The following is a 14,468-nucleotide window of genomic DNA, read 5'->3' on the forward strand; positions in this document are numbered from 1 at the left end:
TATAAAATATAACCTTTAAAGGCAGCCCTCGTTCAAGTGAATAATATGAAACTTTGCCTCGTTAAACGTGACTGCATTTTACTTGGACCTTGTATCCCAGAATGCAATTGTGCGGCCTTGCCCCTGGCTACGCCTCGCTGTGTAGTTAGTGCAGCGCTTGGCCGCTGCGATTTGTTTTGGTTCTTCGGTTGCCATGGAGACCACATTAACGGTGGTCTGAAAAGAGCCCGTTGTTGGACTTCCTCCCCCCGTGAGCCAGGCCTCTGCGGGGGCAGTGTACACAGAAACACACGCTCACAGTTTCCCATTCACCGCCGTGGGAACGGCCCCTTGTGACCACGCTTACCGCAGGAATGGGAAAACCGGAATTGGGAGTGTGGTGTTAGTGCGTTCGGTGCCGAATTAGGCACCCCTGGATCACTGTGGAACCGACTTCTGGTGGTGTAGAGTGTTGCAGTGATGACGTCTTTTTGTAGGCCAATCCAACAGTTTCCTCTGCCAGGTTCTCTCACTAGATTTTCCATCCTTTTTTTTTTAACCATTTTTTTAGTCGCTGCCACATGATTGGCTGATGAAATACTTGCATTGACAAGCTGGCGTACAGGTCTACCTAATATAGTGCTCAGTGAGTGTATATTCAGCAGAAATCGATCTCTCTATGAGGGGAAAATGCTAGTGCAATCCACTGAGGGAGCTCAAAAATGCTGACTGTCTTCCAGACAAACTGTAGCACTCCACTCCATTGGGGCGACATGGCTCAGGCAGTAAGAGCATTCGTCTGGCAGTCGGAGGGTTGTCGGTTCGATCCCCCGCCCGGGCTGTGTCGAAGTGTCCATGAGCAAGGCACCTAACCCCTAAATGCTCCTGACGAGCTAGTTGGTGCCTTGCATGGCGGCCAATCGCCGTTGGTGTGTGAGTGTGTGTGTTCAACACCATTGAAGGTGAACGCAGGCCCTGTTGGAAAAGTTCTCCAGGCCCGAGTGGTCAAGCTTTGATGGCGGTGATTAGCACAAGGCTGGCTGTGTCTTGCCTGTTGGTTTCGGATTTTTACCCTCGGTTCCTGTTTTGAGGTCGTTTTGGCGAGGGCAGCTTTTTTTAGCGGAGGTGGCGTGAACGGGAAACCACTCGAGCCTGCGGTGGAAGGAACCGCAAGGCAGAACAGGAAATGACCCGGCCAGGAGCAGGACCCCCCCCCCCCCCCCCCCCGCTAGCTAGGAAAGCACCGTCAGCACCGCCGCGTTCGGACAGCATCGCCATTATGGGACTGCGGCCCGGCTCACACACCAGCCGCAGTTTCCAGCTCTGCCAGCCTTTTCTGTGCCGGGGAGGAGAAACTGGATGAACCGGCCCTTCGGTGCTGTAAAGACGAGCAGAAGGTGCAGGCTGTGCATGTGTTTCTGCGCTCTGCTGCCTGCTTCCCATGGCACAGCTTGGCTTTCCACTTCCGGTTTTTCTATATTTAAGAGGACATTTTAGGATTGCTGTTGTTCATTTAGTTATTTATTTATTCATTCATTCTTATTGTTTCTTTAATTTTGATAGCCTAACCTTTTATTTAACTCAGTTTTCTTTTGCTGTGTGAGCGTGTGTGTTTGTTTGTTTGTTTGTTTGTTTGTTTGTTTGTGTGCGTGTGTGCGTGTGTGCGTGTGTGCGTGTGTGCGTGTGTGCGCGTGTGCGTGTGCGTGTGCGTGTGCGTGTGCGTGTGCGTGTGCGCGTGTGTGTGTGTGTGTGTGTGTGTGCACGCGCGTGTAGATATTCTGTAGGCTGTAGTTTAGCAGAAAACATTTATAGGTGTGGTTACCTGGCTTTAAACGTTGGGCAGATCAAAGGTGTAGACTGACGGGCGCTGGGCTGTTGATGTTACTGTGTATTCAAAGTTCATATCGCAGGCATATTGCAGACTCACACTCATTAATATAATTCAGACAGTACAGCCAAGTTAATATTGTGCCTCATAGCCTGTACCGTATAGCACATTAAAAAAAAATCCCAATGGAACTAATGAGGAACTCATATTTTCGTTTATTAATTACACTTCCTTGTGAGTTCCCTGTGTCAGTTGAGACGCAGTGCTACCCACCCACCTAAAACTGAAGCACTTTGGCCGTAACTTCATCATGTTAAGTCATGCCCAGCCCAGAACAGCTTTGATTGTGTGCTATTTCACCGGCGGATCTGGAGGATCACGTGTGCTATGGCAACATCAGTGCTATGGCCTAGTGCTAATGCTAATTAAACACTGCTTTGAAGCCCGTATCAAAACGCGCCAGATTTAGCTTCCACTAGCCGTAGCCCTCTTTGAACCTGAGGTGCAGCGCAGATTTGTGGTATGCTCTGATGTCAAGTCGAGTGGAATTTCTTTATAAAGAACATTTAAAAAGACCTAGAAGAGTTCAGAGTAGAAGTAAAATTTCATAAGCCGACGACTAAAAATAGATGCCCACACGCCCTATTAAACAAAACATTATTTCAGGAACAGGAAAGTGTTTGCATTGGCTGAACGATGAGTGGAAAGAGAGGCGTTGGAAGACGGCGAGGCGGTGCCTTGGCCAGCTTGTTCCTTAAGCGACAGGAGCCGAGGGGAAGCCGTGCATTATGGGCCTTTCCGTGCGTCTGTGTGCAGCTGTGCTTGTTTAGCAAGGCGTGTCCGCACCGCGGTGGCAGTCCTCTTTGTTGGAGAACGTCAGCTCGCGGGAGCAGCAGTGCAGCCTGGGTAAGGGGTTCCCACCGCCGCGTCTCCTGGTCCTCGGGCAACCGCTCCGCTCCCAACCCGTCTCTCTCTCTCTCTCTCTCTCTCTCTCTCTCTCTCTCTCTCTCTCTCTGTCTCTCGTTCTCTCCGCCGCAGAGCTGAAGAAGAGGCAGTGCCGGGTACTCTTCGAGTACGTCCCGCAGAACGAGGACGAACTGGAGCTGAAGGCGGGGGACATCATTGACATCAACGAGGAGGTGAGTCAGCCCGGACCTGGCCCGTCCGCCTACTCTTAACTCTAGCACCAAGCTTCTCCTCCTCTTCCCGGATCTTGGTCTAATGTTGTCCAGTGTTGCACTTTGAGGTGCATTCTGTATGAAACCTCCTGTACGCAGCAAGATTTTAGTTAATTATTACCGATAGGGGCATTCCCTGTGATAATGTCCAGTGTTAATGCAACAGGAACTGAAACTGACCCTGAGCTTGGAGGTGATAAACCTGGCCCTTCCAAACCTGTTCCTGCAGATTTGCCGTCCTGTCGGTTTTCATTTCAACCTTAACTCGGCACACCCGATCCTACCTATCAGCAGCTCAGCGAGATGCCTAGCCGTTGTGTGCTTTGTTAGGGCTGGGGTGAAAGCCTTCAGGACGCTAGAGCTCCAGGAACGGGGTTGGGCAGCCCTGATGTGAGCCCCGAAGCCACGCTCCGAAGCTCACGGACTGGTTTGTCCGCAGGTGGAGGAGGGCTGGTGGAACGGATCCATGAACGGGAAGTCCGGGCTCTTCCCGTCCAACTTCGTCAAAGAGCTGGACGCCAGCGAGGATGACGAGTCCCCAGACGCGCCGGACGACACGGGTAAAATAAAAAAATACCGAGCATCTCCGAGAGACACCGCCTTCAGCCGGGCGTTAGCACGTTAGCCGAGCTTTAGCACGTTAGCCTCAGGCGCCCCGCGGCGCTCACGGTAGCCTGCTTCACATTCCTGCCTCTGCCTCAATCCGTAGCGAAAACAAGTCTCTGCACGGAGAAGAGTGAAAGAACTGTGTGCCGAGAACTATAAAGAAGTTTAGCAATGCAGTTTAGGCTTTAGGTTAAGGTTTTTCCTCAGACAGAAATCTGGCTGGCTTAACCTCTGGCCCCTCCGTGATTGGTTTGTGACGGCGGCGTGTCGCCGTGGTGACCTTCCGGTGCGTCTCCCCTTCTGCAGAGGCCGGCGGTAAGGACGGGTCGGCGGCGGTTAGCACGCCCACCTCCCCGGGCACCGGCAATGGAGTCATCGCACAGCCCAAAAAGGTCCGGGGCGTGGGATTCGGCGATATTTTCAGCCAAGGCTCCGTCAAGCTAAAGGTTCGGCTACCCAGCACCGAGGGAGAGGAGAAAAAGGCTGACAAAGTGAGTGCACTTGGATATTTTCTCGGTGTGCGGAGATGTGCAGGGTTTGCTTTTATCTGCCCAGTTTTCCATCTTTATAAAATTTTACATTTTCAGTCTTGAAGAAAAAAACGGTACAGTCCACAAGGTTTTGTTGCATCAGAGTTCAGGGTTTCAAGCTTCACGATGGAGTGCATTTGGTTACAGGACATGGCTGGTCATTGGACGCTTTGTGAAGGTACGCCACTGTGCAAGCGTGTGTATCGGCATTTCAAAAAGCATGATAGATCGAAAACACTCCTGAACTAATTCACTAAAACTGAAACGTGTAAAACGGAACGGGCAAGCGTGCCAGGTCAGGATCCTTCCTGACACTGGATGCGTCGGATCATTCTTAAACACCAGGGAGCGATCCTTATAATTACCGATGCTTTTCCTAATTGTGAGCAAACGGCAGGCCTTTAAAAGGCGGTACCTTTGGCCTCTGTGTTGTTCCCCGGCTTCTGGAGCTTTGGGAAAACACCCCGGGTGGCAGCTCTCAGGCAGCGACGCGTGGTAAAGTAATTACAGGTAAAACCTGTCTTGGGAAAAGCCGCGCTCGGTTTGTGCTAACCTTTACGACCCGGCGGAGAGCTCATGGGCGGCGTTGTGAATTCGGTCGGCTCAGACGGTAGCTCTATTTTTGGAAAGCGATTGTTTGGGTGGCCTTTTCCTCAGGACGCCTGGGCTTGCCCTAGTTTCCTTGCCCGAATTCTTTGGCTCGGGTAACGCTCCTGTTTGCGTTTGTACTTTTGTAGTAAACACTTATTAGGGGTGCCCACAGGACCCTTCTGCCTGTTGTGTGTATACGTGCACTTATTTCATGTTGTGTATTGATAGCTTGCTGCCAACACCAATTTTCATAATTGGCCTCCGATGTTATTGTGACGCTCGTGAAGGTATTGTGTAGCATGGTATGGCATTCTTGTGCAATGACGAAGAAGCCCTAGCTTTCCATAATGTAATGGCTTGTTAACATTGCAACACTGGTTTCTGCAACTTAAAAACGAGGTGAGCCAATACATGTTTCTAACCCGGAGCTGTAGTTTGTGACATGCATGTGCATTAAAACAGGCTTCAGCGTTTCTGTTAGTAATTGCTGGCAAAGACTACACTTTAGTAATCCATTCATCACATCTGGGTATTCATGTCAAACTAACCAAATGCAAATAGCTGACCATTTATCATTGAGCTTACATTCTCATTTTTCGAGGCATTGTTGATTTACCGCTCAGCTCTTCCTCATCATGATCTCCTAACAATCATCTGTGAATCTCATGCTATGAAATTTGCCTCAGGTTTTCAGGAAATTCATTTCCACTTCCTTGCGGCTGTTTTTTTTTTTTTTTTAACTCCCTTGTGGCTGCATTTTTAACATTACAATTGGAATGCAATAAAGGCTTAAATTGTGCTACAAAAGTCAGCTGATGATATCCAGCACTGGTTCTCTGGCCAGAATTAGCATTACGCATAGCGTGTCTCTTGTGAATCATGCTGGCCTCCGGTCCGGCTTCACAGTGCCATTGTACGTGGGTAATCGCTCTGTGTTCACCCTGCTGACCTGGGCTCGAGCGGCAGGCGCGACTAATCGTCAGTCGCCATTCACCGGCGGTTAGCGCCGGTCCCTCGTCTCACGCCGGTCCGGTTTGACAGCGTTCTGTGTGCCGCCGTCCAATCGCATGCGGGTAAATCCATCTGTGGTTTGCTTCATTTTAGCCAATTCCATCACTGCCATCCTCTGCAAAGCCCGCCCATTCCACCATGCCAGACTCAGATAAAGTAGAGGGAGAGAGCAATGCTAAAGGTGAGTACAGGGCCCCAGAGTGTGAGTCTAACCCGTTTTACTCCCCGTTTTACTCTTCGCTCTGTGCTCAAGAACGCTCTTTCGAGTGCACGTCCAGCTCTTCCCCTGCTCCTCTGTCAGAGTACTGTCCTAATGAACTGGTACAGCACAGTCAGGCCCTAATGAACCCTGTGTCCATTTGGTGAAAGGCTCAGGACCCTACCTACGCTAGATCCAAGATGTCTCACTTCTATAAATACAAAATATATTATAATAATTTTTTATAAACCTTTGGCTACGATAAGGCAAAGTTGTTGTAATGCTTTGAACAATAATTGAGACCCTCCTTAAGTTTAAAAAAAGCTAACTGAAGTCATTAGTGACCTCTTGTGGGGCGGTTTTGCTAGTGTTTCAGAAAGGTGTGCCCTGTGTGTAGCATTTTATGATGACTGACTCTGGTCAGAGTTCAGTTTTTACTGGGCGGTCCAATGGCACAGTGGTTAAGGACTGGTTACCAAAAAGGTTCAGGCTCTACCCTTGAGCAAGACCATTAACCCCACATTGAGGGTTTTTTTCCCCTCCCTCTTTCCACTCACTTCCTCAGTTTTTGCATTTCTACTGTCTGTGAGTGTGCAGTTTCTGGGGAAATTCAAACCGTGCTCTGATATATAGTCACTTTGCATCTGTTCTGCATGTTAGGGGAATGTAAACCTTGGGGTGCTTCGGTACAGTTCATCAGCTTGGCTGAATTTCTGATTCTTTCTTTTCTACAGTGAAAGAATACTGCAAGGCCACCTTCGCCTTCGAGTCATCGAATGAAGACGAACTGTCTCTGAAAGAGGGGGACATCATATCCATATTGACCAAGGTAATCTAGCCTCACCCAGTCTCCCCTTTTCAACAAGGTAATGTGGTCTCACCCAGTCTCCCCTTTTCACCAAGGTAATGTGGTCTCACCCAGTCTCCCCTTTTCACCAAGGTAATGTGGTCTCACCCAGTCTCCCCTTTTCACCAAGGTAATGTGGTCTCACCCGTGGCCCACTGTTCAATAAAGTAGTGCTGTTTCACCTGTCACCCCAGTCTTCATGGAACTCTTGCCCATACTGAATTTTTCTTTTCTTTTTTTTGTGGCAGTCTTTTATTCAATAATTTATACTTTTGCTTTTGTAATTTCTTGGAAAAATGCAGGTTGAGGGTAATCTAAAAAAACAAACTACTTACAGACTACATGCATACATTCTATAGCAGGGTCCACCCTATCCTGTGGTTTTAATGCAGAAGCTGTGAGCATTGCGCATGTAGAAGTTTTATAACCAGACATTTTCACATTTTCGCATTAAAATGGAGTCTGTTGGACCTTTTTACAAATCCAGAATGTGTGAGCCTAGTCTCCCAGGTTGTGAGAGAGGTATTTTTAGAATGCATAAATATATTATGAGAGAACGCGCAAGGCGCTGAGTCAAGGGAGGTAAGGGATTCTTCCGGAAAGCGGGGCCATAGTCCGCTGTTCTGGGGAAGGCCTTGCCGTCAAAGCACAGCCAGAAAAACAGTGAGTAAGACGTTCCAGGAATCGAGTGGGGCTCTTAACATTGGCTTAACGTCTCCGCACATTGTTTCTGCATGAAGTGCTTCTGTTTTGCGCGATAAGTTGCTGGCAGGTTTAAGGGAAGTGCAGTGCATCCGCAGAAGCCGTGACCACAGACCCCTTCTTAGCAACGGGGAAGCTATTGCCGAAAGAGAGGCGCAGGTGTTTGCACAGCGAAATGACCCGAGGTGAAAGTATGCCTCCCCCCAAGCTGAGAGAAAGCAGCTGGTGACAGGGATGTTTGCTCGGTGGCCAGAAAGACCCCGGGGCTTACTCAGTGTTTACTCAGTGTTTACTCCGGGGAGTAAAAAAAAAAAAACGGGTTATTCTTCTCCATATGCTGTAATGCCTCGTGTAATCGGCTCCGTTCCTAGCGGTTCTTATTGGTTTGCCGTTTCTCCAATGCTGGAATGACAACGCATAAGGACTGGGGCTTCTTCCTCTGACCGGCTGGCGGGTTTCAGTTTCTCTGAAAACCCATTGGCTGTGTGTGGGAGTGAGAGGCAGCACTTGAACAGTCCGTGTGACTCATTCGGACGATAAGCATGAGAGTTTGCATCAGCACAGCAGATCTTGCATTGCCGAGAAAAGGCCATTTTCTGTGCTGGCTAAATGCAATGCTGATTTTAGACCTGTTCTTCCATGCACTCATTTTAAATAGTATTTTTTTTTGCATTTCCACCTGATGTCTGCAAATTTTGGATTATCATCATCAAACGTGGTGCATGCTACTCCTGTAAATAATACTTGTTTTAATCGAGATATATAATGGCATATTCCTTCCCAAAGAAATTAATGTTTTAATTAAGCATTGTATCCCAATGAGTACAATTTGAGAAATCAGCCAACATGAATGGATTTGTAGTGTTCTTGTCGTGCTTATGTTTGAATGATGCGTTTATTGTTTGGCAGAGGAATTACCCAAACTCAGAGGATCCAGATTTACTCTCCTAAGAATGATCCTTTAACTCCGTGTAAACTCAGACCATTGAATCAGAAGTGTTTAGCTCCATCTAGTGTCCATGTAGGAGAACTTCTGTGAATGGTGACTGACTATCTGGCTCTGTAGCGATTCCCACGGAATACTTTTAAACGTTAACATTTTCAGAAATGATGGTGCACTACAGCTGTCTTTTCTGAAATTGAAATGCATTATTTCATAATAAACACATTGTGCATCAAACACTGTGTGTGAATGTGTGTTACGTGGATTGTGTCTAACTTGGTGTGTGTGTGTGTGAATTTGTGTGTTGCAGGAGTCGGGAGAACCAGGTTGGTGGAGGGGAGAGGTCAATGGAAAAGAAGGCGTCTTTCCTGACAACTTTGTGACTTTGATATCCGAGATGGAAAAAGAGGTGAATTCACGATAACAACCAAGTGTGAGGCCCAAGTGTAATGTTTGTTCCCTTGGGTATTTAAATTCAGTATTTGTATTGTTTGGTTTTAAATGTGGCTACTTCTTATTAAAAAATACTTCTTATTTTTCTGGCTATGTTACAGGCACTAACATCAAGAGGCTCGTTTAAATCCTCTTCAAAGCTGGACTCTGAAGAGGTATGTGACTAAAACTGGGATGCTATGTGCTGTAGGGGAACTGTTGCACTTGCTATTTGCTCTGTAACCAACATTTGCATATCATTTACTTGTCATTTTAGTGCAATAGAGTAGTGGTTCTACATATAAATGTACACAGTATACACTAGCAAATATTCAAAATGCAGCCAGTCTTCATTGCCTATATATTGCCTGTCTATAACGCTTAACATTTTTTTTTACATACTGCCTCATATTTTCTACATGTTGTATGTTTATTAATTTTCAATGCTTTGCTTTTACTCGCTGAAATACTGTGAAATGATTGTGCAGTTTTCACTAGTGTTTGTTCAGCTTGAGAAGCTTGCAGATTAACAGTTACATAGCTTCTGTTTCGATTGATTATTTGTCTTGGGGTCTGCTGTATGGCGCAGGGTAATGAATCAATGTTGTATTTCTGCCTTGTGGCTCGCTTTGATTTGACAAGAGGCCAGGCAGAGTCATGGCGGGGCATTAAATTAAAACTGCCCGGTGACCAGAAACACACATGGCGTCCTGTTATTGGTCCAGACTACTGGTCCGGACCGCCTGTGTCTGTCCTGCCACTGGTCCAGACCGCCTGTGTCTGTCCTCCCACTGGTCCGGACTGCCTTTGTCTGTACCTCCCATTGGTCCAGACTGCCTTTGTCTGTCCTCCCATTGGTCCCGACTGCCTTTGTCTGTCCTTCCATTGGTCCAGACTGCCTTTGTCTGTCCCCCCATTGGTCCAGACTGCCTGTGTCTGTCCTCCCATTGGTCCGGACCGCCTTTGTCTGTCCTCCCATTGGACCAGACTGCCTGTGTCTGTCCTCCCATTGGTCCAGATTGCCTGTGTCTGTCCTCCCATTGGTCCAGACCGCCTGTGTCTGTCCTCCCATTGGTCCAGACCGCCTGTGTCTGTCCTCCCATTGGTCCAGACTGCCTGTGTCTGTCCTCCCATTGGTCCAGACTGCCTGTGTCTGTCCTCCCATTGGTCCAGACCGCCTGTGTCTGTCCTCCCATTGGTCCAGACCACCTGTGTCTGTCCTCCCATTGGTCCAGACCGCCTGTGTCTGTCCTCCCATTGGTCCAGACCGCCTGTGTCTGTCCTCCCATTGGTCCGGACCGCCTTTGTCTGTACCTCCCATTGGTCCAGACTGCCTTTGTCTGTCCTCCCATTGGTCCAGACTGCCTTTGTCTGTCCTCCCATTGGTCCAGACTGCCTTTGTCTGTCCTCCCATTGGTCCAGACTGCCTGTGTCTGTCCTCCCATTGGTCCAGACTGCCTGTGTCTGTAACTCCCATTGGTCAAGACTGCCTGTGTCTGAAGTATGTTCGCTTTTGAATTGGCACATTTTTTCAGTTTGAGCTTCGAGACGTCACCCATGAATTCCATATGGAATTATAAGTAGCTTTTCCTTATAAAAGTTTGCCAAAATAAGTACTATGAAATGTGCTTTTGCCATTTTAAATGATATGCAAATCACATACCACTCTCAATATGAATGCAGTGAGTGTGTCATCTTATTTGCGTTGATGTTGCCGTGACTAACTGGTTTGATATGGGTCTGATTGGGGACAGTGAGGGATGGGACGTGGTGTGGATATTGTAGGCGCTCCATGAGGGCAGATCGGTGTCAGCTGCTGTCGGACACAGAGAATGGGCTGTGTTCTTGGCCTCCGCCTTGGATGGAAGTTTATTTTCTTTGTTTTGATCACGTCAGTCGTGACGAGTGGGATGAAGAGGAGCGTTCACTGAACACTCGCTGGTCAATCCGCTTTAAAATGGGATTTAAGTGTCCATTCCCACTCTTCCCAGTAGAGGGCAGCACTGGCCAGATGTAGACCTTGGGGAGACTGGCATCTGTGAACATGCCCTCTGAAGACTGTCTGTCTTACTGTGTGTGTGTGTGTGTGCGTGCGCGTGTGTGTGTGTGTTGCAGGGTTAGGGTTGTCTTATTCTACACAGAATGTGAGAATCTCTTTTTTTGGTCTTTTCTTGGTGGTTACAATAATTTTTTTAAGCTGCATGTTAAGCTTGCAACATGCTTGACGCCCTGCTCCTTCGTATCAGAAACGGCATTTTCCCACTTCTTCAGGTTCTGTCGGGCCATTCCGGTTCTCCCTTAGCAGCCGTCGTTAAGCGCTCTGACAGGCAGGTGTACCTGGGCTTATCAGCGTACAGCAGCCTGTGTATGTCCAAGGCACGGCCCCGACAGCGATTGGAATGAGGTCATCCTTCACAGTGGAATTTCAGCAAATTAAAATGCCCGCTTCGCCCCAAGTTGTTTTTCTGTTTGCCATGGTAACGACTTCCTCTCTCTCTCTCTCTCTCTCTCTCTCTCTCTCTCTCTCTCTCTCTCTCTCTCTCTCTCTCTCTCTCTCTCTCTCTCTCTCTCTCTCTCTCTCTCTCTCTCTCTCTCTCTCACAAATAGTGTTCATATTAATTCCTCATTCCCCCAGTTATTTTTGATGGAAAACATGCCAGGATTGGTATAATGCTATTACAACTCAACCCCCTCAGTGTCAATGTTTTTTATTTTTTTTATTTGAGTGCTGGTGCGGTTTTTAAATCAGGTGTTTATTTATTTATGTATTAAAATGGGTGTGGGAAAATAGAGGCCCTCCCAGCAAGCACAGAATGCCTTTGTATTGTTGCTGGAATGTTATGTCAGTGTTTTAATAACAATAGTAATTATATAATTTGTTTATATATTTTTATTATATAATTTAGCTAACTCTTTTATCCAAAGCGCCTTACAGTTGATTGGACTAAGCAGAGGACAATGCCCCCTGGAGCAATGCGGGGTTATGGGACTTGTTCAACAACCCAACAGCTGTGCGGATGTTATTGTGGCCACGCCGGGACTTGAACCACCAACCTTCCTTGTCCCAGTCATGTAACTTAGCTGCTGGGCTGCAGGCTGCCCATTACATTATGACACTGGCATTGCATAGCAGCAACATTGCTAGAATGTTCTGTGTTAGCGGGGCTGTTGTAGCGTAGCATGGCTGCTGTTGGTACTGCACTGAGGAGATGTGCGTGTGGGTCTCTATTGTGTGAGTGCGGTCTGCTTACCGCCATCCATGTTATTAACGAGGCTGGGACAGAAGGTGCCGGGCGCTAGCAGGGTCCCTGATTGTACCGCTGTTTCTTCCTCGTCACCCCCACTTCAGACTTCCCTCTTTCTCGCTGAAATTACTCTGCCGACTGTGAAATTGCAGGTAATTGTCACTAGGGCGAGGTTCAGTGATAATGCCTTCATTCTAAACACGGAGCTTCACTCGCTCAAGAGAGCGAGGTCTCGTCTCGTTGCTGATGTCACGGTTTTTACCGAGCGATGTTAACTAAATCCGTAAGAACGGACTTGATCCTAGAGGCACGTTTTCAGCTTCCGTGTGTCCATCGTGCGCAGGATATTTGACTGCAATAATTAACTGTGGAATAATTAAATTCAGGACTTCCGCAATAAGTATTTTGTATTTGTAGCGGTAATGTGTGCCCGGTTTGGAATGTGCAAGGTGTGCCTTTTGGACCTCGGGATAGGCTGAGCAGGGCATGCATGTGACCTCTGACACACACACACCCGTAAGCCAATGGCACGGCTTCGCCAACACAGCCCACACAGTCCTGCTTCCTGGAGCAAAGACATGAACCAGGCCCGTCCACACCAAGAACTATAGCTATAATCATAACTATGAATATGTCGTTTTAAGAATCGTTCTAACTAAAGTGGATGGCGGAGTTCACCCCACAACTATGACGGCAACCACAGTGACTAACGATATCGCTGGGGTCACTTTCAGAGAGATTTTCTCCAGTTGCGTGAACGATAGTAACGCCGACAGCCAATCAAAATCCATCCGAATTTACAGGGGGTCGCATTAATAATTGGAAGATGACCTATCCTTGAGGGTATTTATCAAACATTATTGCTCATCGGTGCGCATGCTCACATCGCTATGGTTACAGTTATTGGTGTGGATTGGCCTTTATTATGGCACTTACCTGGCCCTTGTGCGTTATTAGGGTTAGGCAATCAAATAGTAACTGAAGGAAGGGATTTTGTGTCACTGGAGTTAGCTGCACTCTAAGCATAGTAGTGATGAATCGATATTCGTCAGAGGCAGGTTATGGTTGCAGGTTGCCTCACGATGCCTAGACAGCCAGAGCTTAGAAAATGTATTTTTTTAGGCTGAATAAAATGTTGAATTTTGACTTCCCACCCCCATTTTAAGCCCACCCCACGCCCCGGCAGGACCGAGCCGGTTTTACACGGTAAACCCGCTGGTGTAGGAGAAGACCCTCCCCACCGGCGAACATTTTCACTGAGTGTGACGCCATGTTTTCAGCATTTCCCTGTAGGCGATCGATCGCCATTCAGCAGCGCAACGCCTCTGTCCGTTGGGTGACACTTACTGGCCCCGGTCGCCTCTTTGTTGTTGTGCTGTTGTCCTGTATGTTTCTATATGCTTTCACCGTTCTGCCTGCTGTGCAGCACTTTGAGCTGCCCTGGGCCTGAAAGGACTGTACGAAGGAATGAATGAGTCTGAATGAATGGATGCCCTGCTCAGCCTATCCCGAGTTTGAGTCTGAGGTTTGCTTGAGGGTTCGACGGGGTCGTCGTTTGCTTTTAAAAAAAAACGGCTATAAACGGCTGTGTTTCCTTTTCTTTCCGTCTCTTTGATCTTGCCGTTCCAGCGTGACCCGTTTCTGTGGTCCGTGACCCTTTTATTTATGCCCCAGATGTTATAATCCGGTCACGACGTGCCGCAGTGGCCGCTGGTTCATTTCACGTGTCGATCGGCTGAATAATGCAAACGCAATTTTCTCAAGGCCTTAACTGGCTGCTTGTCAAAAGGAAGCCACGTATAGGCAGGGATCATCAAATCTGGCTCCCTTCAATCCAAATCCAGCCCTGGTTTTATTTCCTCCCGGGTAATTAACTGAACTGTTCGTGCTGCTGATTGGCCAGACTGTCCCCAGGGAGGGTGACGATCCAGCGGGTGACTCACAGGAGGAGGTGCGCCGATCAGGAGGAACACAAACCCTTGAATTGTTTGACTTGAGTGAGGTTAGCCGCCCGGGGCTTCAGGTGCAGGGCGTATCAGGCGTTTAGTGTGCAGCCAGGCAGCTATGGCAACGCGTAGGAGGACAGACCAAAGCAATCGATGACTCATTTAAATGGTAAATGGTAAATGGTTGGCATCCAAAGCGCTGTACAATTGATGCTTCTCATTCACCCATTCATACACGCACTCACACACCAACGGCGATTGGCTGCCATGCAAGGAGCCGACCAGCTCGTCAGGAGCTTTTGGGGGTTAGGCGTCTTGCTCAGGAACAAGTCGACACAGCCCGGGCGGGGGATCGAACTGGCAACCCTCCGACTGCCAGACGACGCTCTTACTGCCTGAGCCATGTCGCCCTTACCGATTTAATATCGGTT

At 48.1% G+C, this 14,468-nt stretch overlaps 1 protein-coding gene across 3 annotated transcripts in view; it reads left to right on the top strand.

The window, feature by feature from the left end:
* The window catches only part of cd2ap (CD2-associated protein), a 52,980-nt gene that overhangs the window by 19,203 nt on the left and 19,309 nt on the right, over positions 1 to 14,468 (top strand). For all 3 annotated transcript variants that reach the window (XM_061243328.1, XM_061243327.1, XM_061243326.1), the window contains exons 4-10: positions 2,846 to 2,946; positions 3,425 to 3,545; positions 3,898 to 4,082; positions 5,817 to 5,904; positions 6,657 to 6,751; positions 8,725 to 8,823; positions 8,969 to 9,022. In XM_061243328.1, coding sequence (XP_061099312.1) covers positions 2,846 to 2,946; positions 3,425 to 3,545; positions 3,898 to 4,082; positions 5,817 to 5,904; positions 6,657 to 6,751; positions 8,725 to 8,823; positions 8,969 to 9,022 — 743 coding nt within the window. The remainder of the gene's footprint in view (positions 1 to 2,845; positions 2,947 to 3,424; positions 3,546 to 3,897; positions 4,083 to 5,816; positions 5,905 to 6,656; positions 6,752 to 8,724; positions 8,824 to 8,968; positions 9,023 to 14,468) is intronic.

Source organism: Conger conger, chromosome 5 (genome assembly GCF_963514075.1).
Source record: "Conger conger chromosome 5, fConCon1.1, whole genome shotgun sequence".
NCBI lineage: Eukaryota > Metazoa > Chordata > Actinopteri > Anguilliformes > Congridae > Conger > Conger conger.